The sequence below is a fragment of the Patella vulgata genome, chromosome 9 (assembly GCF_932274485.2).
Source record: "Patella vulgata chromosome 9, xgPatVulg1.2, whole genome shotgun sequence".
NCBI lineage: Eukaryota > Metazoa > Mollusca > Gastropoda > Patellidae > Patella > Patella vulgata.
The window spans coordinates 45,635,077-45,653,776 of record NC_065887.2 but is presented as its reverse complement, the minus strand read 5'-3'; the positions used below and the strand labels follow the sequence as shown (position 1 = coordinate 45,653,776).

General features: G+C 35.0%; 1 protein-coding gene across 1 annotated transcript in view; it reads right to left on the bottom strand.

Moving 5' to 3' along the window:
- LOC126832520 (potassium voltage-gated channel subfamily H member 8) overlaps positions 1-18,700 on the bottom strand; it is a 109,726-nt gene that overhangs the window by 13,923 nt on the left and 77,103 nt on the right. The window contains exons 4-9 of the mRNA XM_050563332.2: positions 16,718-16,884; positions 15,902-16,130; positions 15,609-15,766; positions 9,144-9,348; positions 6,200-6,388; positions 4,086-4,285 (exon numbers count right to left, since the gene is read on the bottom strand). Coding sequence (XP_050419289.1) covers positions 4,086-4,285; positions 6,200-6,388; positions 9,144-9,348; positions 15,609-15,766; positions 15,902-16,130; positions 16,718-16,884 — 1,148 coding nt within the window. The remainder of the gene's footprint in view (positions 1-4,085; positions 4,286-6,199; positions 6,389-9,143; positions 9,349-15,608; positions 15,767-15,901; positions 16,131-16,717; positions 16,885-18,700) is intronic.

The window sequence follows — 18,700 nt, the reverse complement described above, 5'->3', positions numbered from 1 at the left end:
TTCTGAGTAGCAATTGCTGTATGGGGTCGAGCATTGTCTTGTTGAAACGTTAGTCCAGGCTCATGTCTCTGCATAAACGGAAGAAGAACAGGTTGCAAAATCTGATTCCTGTACTGGACAGCATTTAAGTTCCCTTGGACAACAACAAGAGGAGAACGTCCATGTGCACAAAAAGAACCCCAAACCATGACGCTGCCGCCACCAAATCGGTCAACTTCTCTGACGCATACTTGAGCGTAACGTTCACCTCGTCTGCGGTACACTCGGACCCCGTCATCGGCAAATCTGAAAGTGAATCGAGATTCGTCACTAAAGACAACCGAATTCCACTGTCTTTGAGTAAATCTTATGTGTCTTGTGGCCCACACAAGTCGGTTACGGCGATGAAGAGGTGTCAATATTGGTCCATTATAGGGCCTCCGAGCTCGAAGACCAGCAGCCTGCAAGTGATTTCGAACAGTTTGTGCAGTTACCCTTCCATAAAACATCTCTCTACTTGTGGACGTTGCAGTGACAAATCTGTTTCTAAGATGACGTAATCGTACTGCTTGATCTTCCTGGAGTGACGTAACACGTGGCGCTCCCGCCCTTGGGCATCGGCAATAGTTCCAATTTGAAGCACTCTCATTCTAGGATTAATTATTGTCTGGCGTGAACAATTAAAGGCTCTTGCAACAGTGACCACAGACTGACCAGCATAGAGCCTACCTATAGCACATAGACGTTCTACATTTGAAAGGCGCGGCATTTTCTAACAAAGATGAAAATAACAATTTTAATTTGTTTTTCCAGTTCAAGTTACGTGTGCGTGTTCAGTTTAAGCAAACTTGCATCGATTGACCTCACGAGTTTGTGTTTGCACGTGTTTTTCATCTTTATATGCTCAAAAGTCACGTGATCTACGTGACTTTACAATTTGATGAAATTAAAGGCTTCTTACTACTTACTATCGTTAGAAACACTTTAAAATTTATTTGACTTACCAGAAAAAAAAATTTGTTGAAATTCATCAGTGTCAAGTTTTTAATTTGGTTGAGTATATATTGAGGAGATTAGATTCATGAGGTACTTCCACTATTTTATCCTTCTGATATTTTGTAAAAATTTATGAATGTAAATTTTGTATGATATTTTGCGAGGGTTTATGAATGTAAATTTTGTATAATACTGTATTTGATATTTTGTAAGGAAAGGATTCATTGAATGTCTCTGATATATTGTGAAAAATTATGAACATAGTTTTTGTAGTACATTTGATATTTTGTGAGGGTTCATGAATGTAATTAGATGTGATATTTTGTAAGGATTAGTATTCCCTCCCGAAAGTAAATTTTGTATATATTTGATATTTTGTGAGGATTAAGGATTGACTCACAAGGTCAATAACGGGCATTGCCCAATTTAGTATTTAATCTGCGATTGTATATTCTTACCTCAGAGAGCAATCTGCACTTTCTGCTTTACGTACAACAAGTTAAAAAAAAATGTTACGAGTTAGACCAACATGTATAAAACTACTCTACTACTAGTACCAATTGTTGCTTTTCGATATTCTGATATATACGCACACCTAATATAATACATTGCTACATTAAGCCAATTGAAAAAAACAAGTTTTTTGTTTATTTTTGGGGCTTTTTGTGAAGATGATGATCACCGTACTTTAAGAGTGTAGGACTACTACTTGTAGGTAGGGTATAGTCTAAATAGAGATGATTAACTCGTTGGTCGCAGGTAGAGGTAAAGATAACATCGGTCCTGAAAATTGAAAGAAAAGAAAAAATCTTTCCTTTTTAGTCGTGCTGACCTGGAACTTTTTAAAGTGTAGAATTTATTTTCCAATCTTGAGGATTTAGGCCTACATTTTACTATTCAATGACTACTGTGAGCTATGACAGTTCTCTCAACTGCAGCTTATAATGAGATCTGTACATATCAAGAGTGAAATAATGCGAATTTTAGCAAATTTTCACTTCCAGTTGCAGTAAGAGTTGTCATATGAACATTATGTTGCGAAAACATAGCAGCTGTAAAGGCGTCTGTATTATACTACATTTGTTTGAATATCAGTTTGATAATATTGGGGATAAAGCCTCGTAAAATTGTCGAATTTATCCGATTTTTGTCAAAATTACCCACTAACCACAAAAAGAATTCATGGGACCCCGCGGCAGTGGAGATATCGCGGCATAAAGTTAGGGTACTTTACAAGGTTTGATTTATACACTTCAGGAATAACCAAATGGCACCCCTGAGTGGAAAGATAGATTTTTCTTTCTTCATTTTTTTGAAACATTACTACCTAGCCTAATATATCGAATCATTATTTGTTTGATAAGTACTCATTTACAACCTGAAAAACAGCGGCTAACATTGCCTAAAATTGATGAAAAAATGAAAAAAAAGCCCCCAAAACACCTGCCTGCCGTATCTCGGCTAGGGTCAATTTCTGAGATCGGCAGTTTTGGCTATCGAGTAGTCTCATGGGCATGACCAAACCCTATGAATATGAATGGAATCGGCCGACCCCTCACCTTCCCGATTTTGCACGATTTTGCATGGTTTTCTCGTGGATAAGCACTTAACAGTTGTACATACTGATTCAGTTAAAAGCTTGTTTAAATAAATGAGTTTTAAGCTGGATTTTAAAAGATATGGAGATTTGCAACATCTTAAAATAAATGGTAGATTATTCCATAAAACAGGTGCTTGATACCGGTAACTAAAAGAGCTCTGACCATAAGAGACTAGTTATGAACAGTTTTGGGTTTTAAAAGAAGTTTATCTATTTGGGTGTCCAATTGGGAGACATTCAAAATGAAGTTAGTTCAAACAAAATAACTGTACAGCTAGATAATGATAAAGTTTGTTTTCCACTTACAAAATAAAAGAAAGGTTGCCAAGCAATGAAACATATGCCCACAGCTAGATAATGATAAAGTTTGTTTTCACTTACAAAATAAAAGAAAGGTTGCCAAGCAATGAAACATATGCCCACAGCAGCCTGAGCAGTCCATCAGGGTTGTCACATATTTATTCTTTGGTCTCTGAAGCATCTCCAGGAAATTTCAAAGTCATCAAGGGCCATAATAAATCTGGCCGTTATTATCAGAAATGGTTGAAAATTATTAGGGTAACCTTAAAGGCTCAATACCACTCTTGTTGTAACTGAATAATATGTCCCAATCTTTATTCTGGTCAACAAATTGTACTATTTTACAATATTCCAAGTAATTGACGATACAAATTTCATCTTAACACACCTTATTTAAAAATTTTGAAAAATACAACATAATGGTTTGAAACGTCTAACGTAAACCTTTCCAAATGAAACTTCGATTTACAAATATTTTCGAACCCTCTGGACAAGTAAAATAGGATGTAATGGATAATTTACACAACAGGTAGGACACTTAAACATCTAGTACTTAGATAGAGATATTATTTATTTTCTGGAGCTTTCAAGCCAGCAAGAGTGGTATTGTCCCTTTAAGGCTTAAACACTGTGTATGAATTTAAGGACAATTTGATGATAACTTAAATAGTCTTTAGATTGTCAACAAGCATTTGTGGATAGACTGACTGACAGGAGTTACGATAATATACAACCACATATTAACATACCAATATTGACAATAAATAGTAAGTACAGTTAGAACAGGAGAACGGCACTACACACAAAACATAACCAAATGATACACGCTTCACCATGCGCCATCCCCATACATGTGTTATCAAATTAACCACCATGATCCCGTAAATGTTTTAGACCCCCAGGCGAAATTGGGTTCTGGGCGAAGCCATCATGCTATTTGTGAATTTCTTCCCCTGTTTAAATTTTAACATGTAATGGGATCTAACGTTCTACTTTTCTGCACCAACTAGGCTTATGTGGATATGTATACACCATGCAGTGTGCCGAGGGAAATTTGGGGCAGGCAGTGGATGGCAGTGATTAGATGATATTCCTTGCATACTGCACCAACAACAAGGGGAAACGAGGATGGAAAATCTGAAGAAGTTTCTCTGGTAACACCATGGGACCTACCACCTTACTCTCCTCTTGTATTAATAAATAAACAAACCTCATTAATATCAATACCATGATTCATAGACCACATAGTTTGAAAGTATTCTTGCATTCTTTGTTTTAATTCTTTAGGAACATGGTGTGTTCGAAAAAAATCCTTTAAATCTTTCGTCTTAGAATGAAAATTGGATCTTCTTGCATACATTCTCTGTATAATGGCTGTCACATTACCAAATACAACAGCATGCATCATTGCTAAATATAAAAAATAGATAAAGCTTATCTTATTTCCATATTTCATACCTACTCCTGAGAACTGTAAAGATAGGTTGCCAGGCAACAAAACATACGCCCACAGCAACTATATCGTCCGGGCAGTCAACAAGAGTTGTCGCATATTTTTACTTTTTTCGGTAATGAAACATTTATAATACATTAAAATCTGATTAAGAGTAACAACTCATTAAGTAGTTATCAGAAAACCATTAGAATTTGTTTGGTTTTTATAAAGTTCTGTCCCATGCTAACGTTTAGTATACAAAACTTTTAACATCATGGATTTAGCTGTTCAAGTCATAAAGATTCATTGAAAATCAATATACTTGTTCGTCTCAAGACCTTAAACACTGTGTATCAATTTAAAGTCAATTGGATATTAACTTTAGCCTCTAGAGCGTCCACAAGATTTTTCAAAGTGATCAAGGGCCATAACTCTGGTAGTAATTATCAGAAATTGCTGAAAATCAATAGACGTCTTCATCCCATGTCCTTAAACACTGTGTATAAATTTAAAGTCAATCGAATATTAACTTTAGCCTCTAGAGCATCCACAAGATTTTTCAAAGTGATCAAGGGCCATAACTCTGGCAATAATTATCGAAAATTGCTGAAAATCACTAAGATTCTTCATCTCATGACCTGAAATTAACTTTGAACTCTAGAGCTTCCACAAGATTTTTGGAAGTGATCAAGGGCCATAAGTCTGGCAGTAATTATCGAAAATCGCTGAAAATCAATAGGCTTCTTCGTCTCATGACCTTAAAGGCTGTGTATAAAGATATTAACTTTAACCTATAGACGGACGGACGGACGGACGGACGGACGGAAGGGGGCGACAACAATATACGACCACATTTCAATGTGGGCATATAAAAAGTCAAGTCTTTCAAGTTTAAAAGGCTTGTTTTACATAAACCTACTTTAATAAAATTCTGATTCAGAAAGTGTAGAGTTGGTCCCAGGCACTTGAGGTCTCGGCCAATCAAAATGCTTATCGCTCTGCTTACCCTGAGCAGAAAATGCTCAATATCGAACTTAGTCAAGGTATTGATGTCATGAAACTATACACCAAGTTTCATCACTCTCATCACTTTCATCACTAATTAGAACTAAAGTTGTCATGTCCCAAAGCATCAACCAATCAAACTGCTTATCTCTACTTACCCTAAGCAGAAAATGCTCATCTTCACACCCCATCAAGGCATTGACCTAATAAACACCTACATCAAGTTTGAATATTTTAGCTCAATTAGAAGGAGAGTTATTGTGTTCCAAAGTCTCGGCCAATCAAATTGCTTATCGCTCTGCTTACCCTGAGCAGAAAATGCTCATTATCGAACTTAGTCAAGGTATTGATGTAATGAAACTATACACCAAGTTTCATCACTCTCGCTTAATTAGAACTAAAGTTATTGTGTCCCAAAGCATCAACCAATCAAATCACTTATCTCTGCTTACCCTAAGCAGAAAATACTCATCTTCGAACTCCATCAAGGCATTGACCTTATAAACACCTACACCAAGTTTGAACATTCTAGGTCAATTAGAAGAAGAGTTATTGTGTCCCAAAAAGTGTGACGGACAGACAGAAGGGCGGACGGACAGACAGACAGACGGACGAACCCATTTTAATAGTCCCCTGCTTTCTTCGAAAGGCGGGGGACAAAAAATGTAAGACTTCCAGAAATGAAATGGGGTTTAATGTCTCACAGTTCTGTTTCGACTGGGCGACTGAAAACAGGAAAGTCTTCAAAGACTCTAGCCCTTGGCGATTGAAGAAGATGGGAAAGTTGACAAAAATTATTTAAACGAATATTTATCTTTTTTCTGTTCTTTTACTGATGTATACAAGCCTTCTCTGGTTGAAATATAATTATTAAACTTCCTTACCTCCAATTAACATCGCACACACTGAAAATATTTTTTCAGCCGTTGTATTGGCCGAAACGTTACCAAAGCCGACACTAGTGATAGAACTACAGGTAAAATAAAGGGCTGTCAGATAGGATATGGTCACATCCGGTTTGGTTTTATTCATTATAGGTGAATCTAATCTTTCTCCTAATTCATATAACCATCCTGTAAAATGTAAATATGACAATAAATATTGCAAAGATAGGTTGCCAGGCAACAAAACATACGCCCATACCAGCTAAATCGTCCGAGCAGTCGACAAGGGTTGTCGCATATTTATTCTTTTGTAGGTAATTAGGGGAATCTAATAGACAATTTCATACAGATGACATTATAATTTTCGTCATTTGAGGGTTCACAAGGTTATAAAAACTGAAACAAGGGCTGTAACTTTGGAAGTAAACTACATAAATTGTTGAAATTCGACAGGCTTTTTCGTTTTACTAATTCAAATAATGCATATAAATTTCATACAGATCGGATGATAACTTTTGGCGTTCACACGTTCACAAGGTTCCACAAAGTAAAACATGGGCCATAACACTAGAAATAATTGATGGAAATTGCTGACATTCAATAGGCTTCTTCATTTCACTAATTTAAATGATGCATATGTATTTCATACAGATTAAGTGATAACTTTTGTCCTTCAAGCGTTCACAAGATCCAACAAAGCTAAACAAGAGCCATAACTCTAGAAGTAATCAACGGAAATTTACTGAAAATCCAGAAGAAATTAACAGAAGTTATTGAAATTAAATAGGCTTCTTCATCTCACTAATGCAAACAACATATATCAATTTCAAAACAATCAGATGATAAATGTAGTCTGTAGAGTGTTCACAAGAAATTGTGGATGATGAATGGACGGGAGGGCGACGGCAATATACGACCACATTTCCATGTAGGCTTATAAAAAGGGACGATATCGATATTGGCATTTTTTTCAACGATATAGTTAAATATCGCGATATTTAATAATATGTCACTTTGCAATTAAATAAATTAAATATAAATGCATTAAAGCTGACTACAGTGTGAGTAAGAATTGCTTTATTCATACACTTTAAACTTTGCTTTTTTTATAATATAGATTTATTAAAATGAACAAAACAACATCCTTTTTGGACAAAAATTCAATACAACCGCTGATGTTTAAAAAGCGTCTGCTTGTGACCTTGTGTAAGAAAATTCTCAAATATCACCTGCAGCGGAAGTAAGTATAGATGCGGTCTTCAAGTCTTGTATTGTAAGTTCAAACAATTTAACAAATACTAAATGATCCGGACTATCTTCCATTCAAGCATTCGAGTGGCTGCGGTATTCCTGGCTTAACAGTGACAGTAATCTATTTATTGATCGTTTTATTCTTGCTTTCAGAAATTAAGTTTTGTAGAGTTTTCTAAAAATATTTGTTTTTTAAAAATATGACAACCTAGTTATAGCCTGGTAATTTGTCGCAGTAGTGGGAAATTTCAGGCGTTTAGTAGGCCTAAGCTTTACATGTAGTAACAACTGACAATTTATTGTCGATTAAAAACAAAGTATATAAAAGTAATGCATACACGATGCAGTGAAAAACGGCTGCAGACACTGCGCAGGTGTTTTCAACATTTAACGATTCTCAAAACATTAGTGTTATTATAGTTTATTGCCGTCGGCTAATTTCCACTGCTGTATTGTGTATTTATTATCTATTTTTATGATAATTTTCTTTTCGATATTTGAAGTTTTTGGCGATATTCGATAAACCACTATATCAATGATTTTTGGTTACATGATATCGTAGTTGGTCTGAAAATACCATATCGCGATAAATGACTATATCGAGAATATCGTACAGCCCTAGTTGCCAACACATACAATGCCGGGAATAAATTTTTACATTATTCCCTGTACTGAAAAGGGACTCAGCAAATATTTAATAAAGATAGGCTGCCAGGCAAAGAAACATATGCCCACAGCAGCTAAATTGTCCAGGCAGTCAACAAGTGTTGTCGTATATATTTTTACTTTTTTCGGTAATGAAACATTTATAATACACTAAAATCTGATTAAGAGTAACAACTCATGAAGTAATTATCAGAAAACCATTAGAATTTGTTTGTTTTTTTTACAGTTCTGCCCCATGCTAATGTTTAGTATACAAAACTTTTAATATCATGGATTTAGCTGTTCAAGTCATAAAATTCATTGAAAATCAATATACTTGTTCGTCTCAAGATCTTAAACTCTGTGTATCAATCTGAAGTCAATCGGATGATAACTTCAGCCTTTAGAGCGTCACAAGATTTTTCAAAGTGATCAATTATCCAATAGGTAGCAAGTTTCATCACTCTCCATCAGTTAGAATCAAAGGTGTCTTCAAAGGTGTCTTCAAAGCATCAAGCAATGAAATTGCTTAGCTTTAACGGGAAATGTTGATCATTGAACTAGTGAACGTTAAGACCAAATTTGAACATTCTACCTCAATTAGAAGGAGAATTATTGTGTTCCAAAGTCTCGACCAATCAAACTGCTTATCAGTCTGCTTACCCTGAGCAGAAAATGCTCATTATCAAACTTAGTCAAGGTATTGAAGTAATGAAACTATACACCCAGTTTCATCACTCTCACTTAATTAGAATTTAAGTTATTGTGTCCCAAAGCATCAACCAATCAAATTGCTTATCTCTGCTCACCCTAAGCTGAAAATGCTCATTTCCAAACTCCACCAAGGCATTCAACAAATAAACACCTACTGGTACACCAAGTTTGAACATTGTAGCTGAATTAGGAGAGTTATTGTGTCCCAAAAAGTGTGATGGACAGACGGATGGACTGACAGACCGATTTTAATAGTCCCCTGTTTTCTTCTAAATATAATTAGGGATAGCATTGAATTATTTGAGAATGGAGGTGTAAATTGTTTATTTCTTACCTACTGTCCAATTAGATTCATTATTTTCTAATTCACTGCGACCAATAGCATACCAAATACATGCCAACCAATGAGCACCAAGTGCAAACATGGACATCAGAAGAGCAACAACTAAAACACTGTATTGTGAGTATCGATCTATCTTTTGGAACAGCCTGGCTAAGCGTAAAAGACGTGCTACTTTCAACAAATGGATTAAGGTACCCTAAGTAAAATAAAATAATGTGTAACTTTTCTGCTAGATAATATTAAGATACACCCACAGCAGCTAATTTGTCCAACCAGTCTACAATGGTTGTAGCATATCTATTTTTTTGTAGGTAATTGGGGGCATTTACAAGACAATTTCATGCAGATCGTTCTACAAATTGAAACAAGGGCCTTAACACTGGAAGTAATGTATAGAAATTGTTGGAATTCAACAAACTTTTTTGTTTTACTAATTTAAATAATGCATATAAATGTCATACAGATTGGATGAAAACTGTTGTCATTCAAGCGTTCACAAGGTTCAACAAAGTAAAACAAGGGCCATAACTCTAGGATTAATGGAAATTACTGAAATTCAATAAGCTTCTTCAGTTCACTAATTGAATTGATTTGATACATATAAATTTCATACATATCAGATGATAACATTAGTCATTAAAGCATTCACAAGGCTTCTTCGTTTTATCAATTTAATGTAAATTTAATACAGATCAGATGATAACTTTAGTCATTACCCTGAACACGCAAGGTTCAACAAAGTCAAACAAGAACCATAACTCTAGAAGTAACTAACGAAAATTTTTGAAATCAAAGGAGCTAAATCAATAATATATGGGACCTAGAAATTGATACAAATGGGTCGCAATGCATATAACAGTGTAATATGAATGTATATAAACTGATTTACATTCAATCATTTTCAATTTTACTGATTTCAAATCAGTTATGTTCGCCAAAATATGCCAGAAGTCTCAATCGAATGGCAACCTCTAGTGTCTGGTTGTATTAAATGCGCGCGCTTCAGATAAGAATATGGGTCACTGTTTGACATGACTTGTGGAATATGTCTAGCCTGGTTCTTCAAGTCCCTTGTTACAAATGGTGCTGAAACACACTATGCTACACGATTCGTTTACCAATGGTAAAATGTTTATATTTTGTCTTAAATATTGTATATCAGAAGCCCATCTTTTCCTGGTAAGAACACAACATCAATGTTGATTGAGTAAGAGACCTGGCTACTTTAAAAAGATTTCTTCATCTTACTAATGTAAACAACATATTATATAAATTTATAAATGACTGGAATGATAACTCCAGGTTTAAAATTGAGGATCCCAAAAATAAGCTCAAATGAAGAATCTGTTCATGTCCTCATGATCCCAATACTTGCCAACTATAGCTTGTGGTACGAATGGTACCTAAACGTTGAAAAACAGAATGATTAGAGGAGATTGTTAATGATCAACCTCATACATACTTTAGAACAAGACATGACCAGATGACATTTCGTCTGTCTTCAGCAGTAGATGAACCTGCCATTATGGTGCCATAAGTCAATTCAGCTAAATTACAAATACTCTATTATTACTTGTTCATTAAGAAATCAATCAACTTGTCAGCTACAAATGCTTTACTGTCATTCCTCAGTGAGAATTAGCCACATGGTTCATGATCCAAGTAATTGGCATATTTAATGGTAATTTTGATAATCTCATACAAGCTTGCTGATTATCTATAACAGGTCCAGTATTCTTTGTGAAAACATGCCATGTCGTGGCGAATAAAGACTCATTTTATTCACGATCCAAGTAATTAACACATTTAACGGTAACAAAACCAATTATCCTATATTATTTTCTATAATCCATGTGAGTAAAAGAAAAATTTACTGGGCGATATAATTGGTAAAGTTTGCCTGAAGAAGCTTAATAAAGCGGAAAGTACTCACAAAAAACTAGTTTTATTTCCTAAAACAACTTTATTTCCTAAAACAACTTTATTTCTAATTTCCAGTTATGAACATACATTCTGTAAGATTTACAGATAAAACAGGTAAGTTACCAGGCAACGAAACATACGCCTACAGCAGCTAAAACGTCCAGGGAGTTAACAAGGGTTGTCGAATATTTATTCTTATGTAGGCAAAGGAAGGCATGTACAATATTATTTCATACAGATCAGATTATAATTTTCATTGTTTGAGGGTTTACAAGGTTCTACAAACCTTGACTCTGGAAGTAATTTAAAGAAATTGTTGAAATTTGACAGGCTTTCTCATTTTACTAATCTAAATAATGCATATAAATTTCATACAGATTGGATGGTAACTTTTGTCATTCGAACGTTCACAAGATTCAACAAAGTAAAACAAGAGTCATAATTAACAGAAATTGTTGAAATTCAATAGGCTTCTTCGTTTCACTCATTTGAATGAGGCATAAAAATTTCATACAGATCGGATCAATTTTGACAAAGTCAAAATGGTGCAATTGATATTCAGATAAATTGATATAAAATAATTAATAGAATACAATATCAAAACAAGCCAACAGTGAGGCTGATGTCCCCCGCCGAAATAGGAAAATAATTAGAGGACACATATAAATTTATCACAAATTATCTTTTACAAAGTATTGAACAATCAAACAGTATATCTTTACTTATAGTCTAACAATCAAAGTAGGAGAGTTATTGTTTTCCAAAGTCTCGACCAATCAAATTGCGTATCGCTCTGCTTACCCTGAGCAGAAAATGCTCATTATCAAACTTAGTCAAGGTATTACTGTAATGAAACTATACACCAAGTTTCATCAATCTCACTTAATTAGAACTAAAGTTATCGTGTCCCAAAGCATCAACCAATCAAATTGCTTATCTCTGCTTACCCTAAGCGGAAAATGCTCATCTTCGAACTCCATCAAGGCATTGACCTAATCAACACATACACCAAGTTTGAACATTCTAGCTCAATTAGGAAGAGAGTTATCGTGCCCCAAAGTATCAACCAATCAAATTGCTTATCTCTGCTTACCCTAAGCGGAAAATGCTCATCTTCGAACTCCATCAAGGCATTGACCTAATAAACACATACACTAAGTTTGAACATTCTAGCTCAATTAAAAGTTATCGTGTCCCAAAGCATCAACCAATCAAATTGCTTATCTCTGCTTACCCTAAGCGGAAAATGCTCATCTTCGAACTCCATCAAGGCATTGACCTAATAAACACATACACCAAGTTTGAACATTCTAGCTCAATTAGGAAGAGAGTTATTGTGTCCCAAAAAGTGTGACGGACAGACAGACGGACAGACAGAAGGACAGACAGACGGACAGACAGACAGACAGACAGACAGACGGACGAACCCATTTTAATAGTCCCCTGCTTTCTTCGAAAGGCGGGGGACAAAAAAAAAATCCTTTTATCCAACATTTCATTAGTAAAGATACTAACTTCTTCAGGGATGACTAAATACAAAATGACTGGAAGTCAGTTATGACATCATAGAAAGACGTTAGTATTTTTACTAACGAAATGTTGGATAAAATGATGTTTTCTTGATATTGTATTCTATTAATTATTGTATATCACATTTCCATGTGGGCATATAAAAATGAATATATACACAATTTCAGTCAATTTATTCTGCACGAAGTTATCAGTGTTGAAAGAAATAGGATTAGGCTTGGGCGATGGAAACTCCCCCCACTGTCACTATAATACACAAAGTTCGTTCAGGTGTCTGTCTACCTGATATCATGTATAACGGTCACACACATTCAATTCTATAATATTATATATAACAATATACTGTTCAACTGTTCAAATAAATAGCTATTACAGAATAAAAATGCATGACTCATATCAACTACATTGTTAGTCCAGGAATTTAGCAAGGGGACACCCTCCGAAGGGGAGCTATACACATTACCGCCAAAATTGTTTTTGAAGCACTTTTCAACTACATCACAAAACCTTGTGAAAATGTTCTGTGGGATACCTAATGACAAACATAGTATCAAACGATCTAATAATAATGTTGACTGTGGATTGGATTTCTTAACAGATTGTAGACATTACTTCCATTGTCCTAATTCATGTCTGCTTCCATTGTTTTGTCTTGTACAATGGTCTCCATAGTGGTCTCTCGATAAGCTCGTCTTTTGATAAACCTGTCAAGGTGTTATCAACAACCTTATTAGTATTTAACAGCCATTCACAAATTATAATACATATATACTCTTAAAAGAAACGCTCTACCATCGTCTCGCTGCAACAGGAATCGCGACTCGTCGCTGAACCAAACTGTTCTCTGGCCATACTCTGTGTGTCTAAACCCACTGAAGTCAGATTTGACCTTGTCGCCATATTTCAAAACAACAGATCTAACGGGACGTCTGGCTCGTAATACGGTTCCACATAGGTGTCTATGGACTGTCTGGTCTGAGATTCTACGCTGTCCAGGAATTGCTGCTGCAGTAGAGGTCGCTGTTGTGAACCGTTTCCGCAAATGAGGTAACCGGATGTGACGATCCAGGGCTGGTGGGGTCAGTCTTGTTTGGCCCGAGCTTGGGTGGTCACATGTTGAGCTTTGCTGTCGGTACCTATCCCAAAGCTGAGAAAGGGTACTCTGGGAAACATTCAGCAGTCTGGCTACATCTGTCTGGTATTTGCCTACATGTAACCGACCGATAGATGTTGCGTAGGTTTTCATTCAGATTTGGCATCACTTGCCTCGTTAAATGTTTACATGTGCAACTGATTTTGAAACCCAGAACCCCAGGATTTTAAAGGCCTTAGATTTGGGTTTCATACGAAAAGCTCGCGAAGTTGTTAAATTCATGTGTCTTGGTGCAATCAAGCAAAAACAAATTAGTGACCGTACATTTAAAACCAATAATGAATTTCTTTTACCCTTACATCATGACATTAAAAACAAGTAAGATTTATTGAAACAACGATCCCGTTCAAATAAAAAAATGATGAAAAATGGGCTGTGTGTTTCTTTTTTTGAAGAGTTTATATATTAGTAGCCTTCATTTAACAGGCAATCATATAATATTATCTAATAATATTGACGTGATGTCTTACTAACTAACTTAATTATAAGATGTGTGATACACCTGCCAATATCATTGTCTTACAACATTGGTCAGCAACGCCCAATGTACATTATCTTTAATACAAGCACAAAATTCAATAAAATTCAATGAGACAATAACTTTAACTTGTAGAACGTATGGGATGACAGCAATAATCATGTTTCAAATTGGGACAACGTCAAAAATAGTCCTATTATAATCTTGACCGTCGTGCATACTAAATATGTCACAAATTGACCATCTGGCAAAATTTTGAAGTGAAAGAGAGAGAGAGAAATGAAGTTTAACTAGGTTATTTCAGGACTAACAGTTGGAGGACACTGGAGGAGGTTGGACAAACAACTTACTCCTTGCCACGTTACTGACAGACCTTGTGATTTCACTTTACTACTGGCTTCATACAAAACCTAAAACTTTCTAGTCTCTGGTGAATAGTAAACCGATTGTAACCAATTGCTAAACCTCATGTTAATGAAGGTTGACACATTCTTCCAAGGTTTAGATGAAATACCAAAGCACTAGAGAATCTCAACCAGAAATCATTTAAGTCCAATTCCCCTAACTCTCAACATCAGAAATTACTTTCGCTTTAATCAACTTTCTTCACAGGAAAAGTCACCTCAACCACCATGACTTGACCTGCTCTGTGAGAAGAAAAATGGGCTTTTAATTATTTCATCAATTTATACAGATAGCATTCTCGATTGCATATTATTTAATTGAAAGATAGTATCCAACTCATTAATAATGTCTTTTAATGAATTATATTATCTCTCTAATCTTTGTCTCTTATTATCAGGCCCATTACTAGGGCGGGTAGTTTCCCTCCCTCCCCCTTCCCTATGAAAAAATTGTTGACTATAGATATACATTGTCCGTCAATTTTACAGTCCCCCCTGTGAAAAAATTGTCGACCATAAAAACAATAAGTATAGTATACATTGTCTGTCAATTTTACAGCACCCCTGAGAACACTTGCGCCCCCCCCCCTCATTGCTCTGAGCTAGTTACGTCCCTGCTTATTATATAGGCCTGTACATACCATAAATCTCTCCAAATGAAATATTATATCTCTTCATCCCTTTGTCTATATATAGGCCTACATATACCATAGCTCATGGTATTTGACCGGCGACCGTATGGGTGATCCATAGAAAAACAATAATTGACCAAAAATTAGTATCATTATAGATTTTGTAGATGTGTGAAGATGGTCTTTGATGGTGAATGAATAGAGCAACATAACCTACAATCAATTGATCTCAACTTTTCAAGCCTCACCAAATTGTCTTGAAAGGTCAACAGGCGAATACATGCACATGATATTGTAAATGCAGATGTAAATGATGTTATAGTTAAGTTCACTAACCGTGTCAACTTGGAAAGCATACAGAAGATCAAATGGAATAGCAGCTAATAAATCCAGTAAAAACCAGCCTTTAATATAATTCATAGCAATTAATCGAGACATGTACACCACCTGACCTCCTTTCGAAACAAATGTTGTACGAAAGTTTAACAAAATATCTGAAAAAAAAATGTAATAGTAAGTGAATGAGAACTGTAAGTTGAATATCCACACTTTGCCAAGCAATTCAAATAAATCTAATAGAAAATATTTATACATTTTCTATAAAGGGAAGTTGAACATTTCCTACTCACCTATAATAAACAAAATCTCAACAACAACATCAGAATAAACCGAATCTCGTGAGCGTTCTCTGCCTTGGAATGCTGCATTGAAAGGAACCATTATAGCAATATAAAATGTACATAACAAAATAAGCCAGTCCCATCCGATTTTAAAAATACCATAATGAACAATCACATAGCGTGATTTTTGAACCTCTTGGACTTTATACTCTGGCATACTCCCTGAGAAATTACTGAGCTGAAAAACAAGAAAACATTCTGATGCAACAGGTTTACAAGCCAGTTACTAAGTGTAATTATCACAAGTTATTATAATTTATTTTGTACCGTATAATTTATAGACTTTTTCTCACTGACTCTCATCTTGTGACAGTCAATTCTTTTCATAAATACAACTCTTATTGTTTTCAAAAGAATTATTAAAATCGACTGTACATCTGTTATCGCTCTTTTATTCAGCCAATGAATATAACTGTTTTCCTTGCATCAATTTCCAATTCTTCTAGTGTTTGTTAACGATCAACGGTAGCAAAGATCTGTATTCTTATACTCTTCTACATAGCTCAATATTTTCACCTGATGAAACAAATGTTTATTTTGTGGGGTTTGTATAGTATACTTAAACACAGTGATTGACTAGTGCATACCCAATAGTGAATGAGCTATGATGGAGAGCCGCTCTACAAACTACTCATATTTTAAATTCCAACCAACACGGGTTCTTTTTTACATGCACAGGATCTTGATTTTTTGGACCATCCTAATAATTAAGTTCTGTTCCATGCCAGGCCCTCCAAGCCGATGAATTGGCTATGAAAAAATTACCTGTTTCAACTTATTTTTGGTTTTATTGTTTTTATTATCAAACTGCCCAGATAAATGATAGAGAACTGCTCTACTACGTCTGCGACCATAATTATAATTTTCAGGCAGATCAGCATGTGGTGATAAAGTGTCTTCATCTTTGCCATCAAATGATTCTCCAGTATTATCTAAAATATTAATATAAAAACCATGTCTATTTTTAAAGTCTAATGAAGAATATAAAGAAACTAATCTTCTTCACAAAGTCCAAGTTGCACAGTAATACAGAGGTTTAAAATAGTCGTGGATTTTTATTGTAAAACCATATGAACAAGGATACATTGGACCACATACAAGTTGCTGTACTCACAGGCTGAAATAGCTAGAAAACATGACAGGAATGTTTTCAAGCATTTCATTTCTGCGCCCATCCCCCAAAATCTCGAATTGGGCTGCTGTAAACGTATTTGCAGCATTTAATTTTCAAAAGTTTCTGGGGAGTCCATGCATATCCCCAGACATATGAATACAATGTGCCATATCAGTTCTCAATACACTGATGACATTAGTCACAATGTTCAGATCAACAACAACAATATTTGTAGATTTAATGAAAGTAATAAAGTTATCATTTCAACTAAATAATATGCAAGTTATATTATTAATTAATCCTTGTTTGGGTTACATGATGGTCATTATTTCACATATAGACATTAGTTATAGAGAAATATACACTAATACTATTACATTTCATGAGGAGAAAGATCACTAAATAATATGATTAATTTAGTCGACACACTATGTTAACTGATCAGTTATGTCACAATAGATAAAGATAATCACCATATGTATAGGACATAATGTTGTTGAATATGATATATTTATCATGGTGCTTTACATGACAGGTTGTCCCATTTACAATATTATCATAATATTGTCTTTACTTTCAATATCTCAATTCCTTATTTATCTTGTTACATTAACAGGACTAGAAGCATGTCCTTGCCCCGCCTCACATATCCACTGACAAGGCCAGGCCAACATATCAACGGACAAGGCCAGACCCACATAACCACTGACAAGGCCAGGCCATCATATCCACTGATAAGGCCAGGCCAACATATCCACTGACAAGGTCAGGCCAGGGCCCTGTTTCACAAAAACTTAAATCCCCTTAAAATCGTCTTAAACTAAAATTCCATCCTAACTTAAGATAGATGCGTTTCATAAAACGATTTTAAGCACATTAGGTAAAATCCACTAAAATAATATTGTAAGTTAAAATTGTATCTTAACTTACAACAGTGGCGTTTCACAAAACTATTTTAGGGACAATTTTAACTAAAATCTATTGTAACTTATAGGACAACCGTCACCCTCTTCTAACTTAAAATCACGACATTAACAAACATTAATTAGAGCTACGTTGTGAGATCTATTGCGAGATATAGATATATTTCGAATAATGATAATATTGCCAATGGCCCAGGTTATATAATTCAAACATTCTATCATCCACAAAAATAATTTTCATTCAATTTCTTTTCATTGCATGGGAAATATAAGCAATTAGATGACGCCCCAAATTAAAACTCCAAGAACAAAAAAACCCTCAAAACCCCAGTAAACAAAACTCTTTGTTACTATTTTATATATTACCATATGATTCAAGTATAAATTATACTATTTTCAAATAATTAATAGACCCCCCCAAAAAACCCTAAAAATAATCTAAACCCACTTCATATCTATAAAAAACATCTTTGTAGGCCTACAGAGAGAGAGAGAGAGAGACTAACATATGGTTCAACTTTATTTGAATAATTCGCTTGCGCGTAGAGGTCTTTAGTAGTGGGAGGAACCGGAGAAAACCAATGAGGTTCGACGGGCGACCCTACTCCCTGTCACGTACAACCGGGGAATCGAAACGCTGTCAGTCCTATAATACTAGATACGCCATATGCACAGTATTAATTATGGTTTTGGGGTTATGATGATTTATAT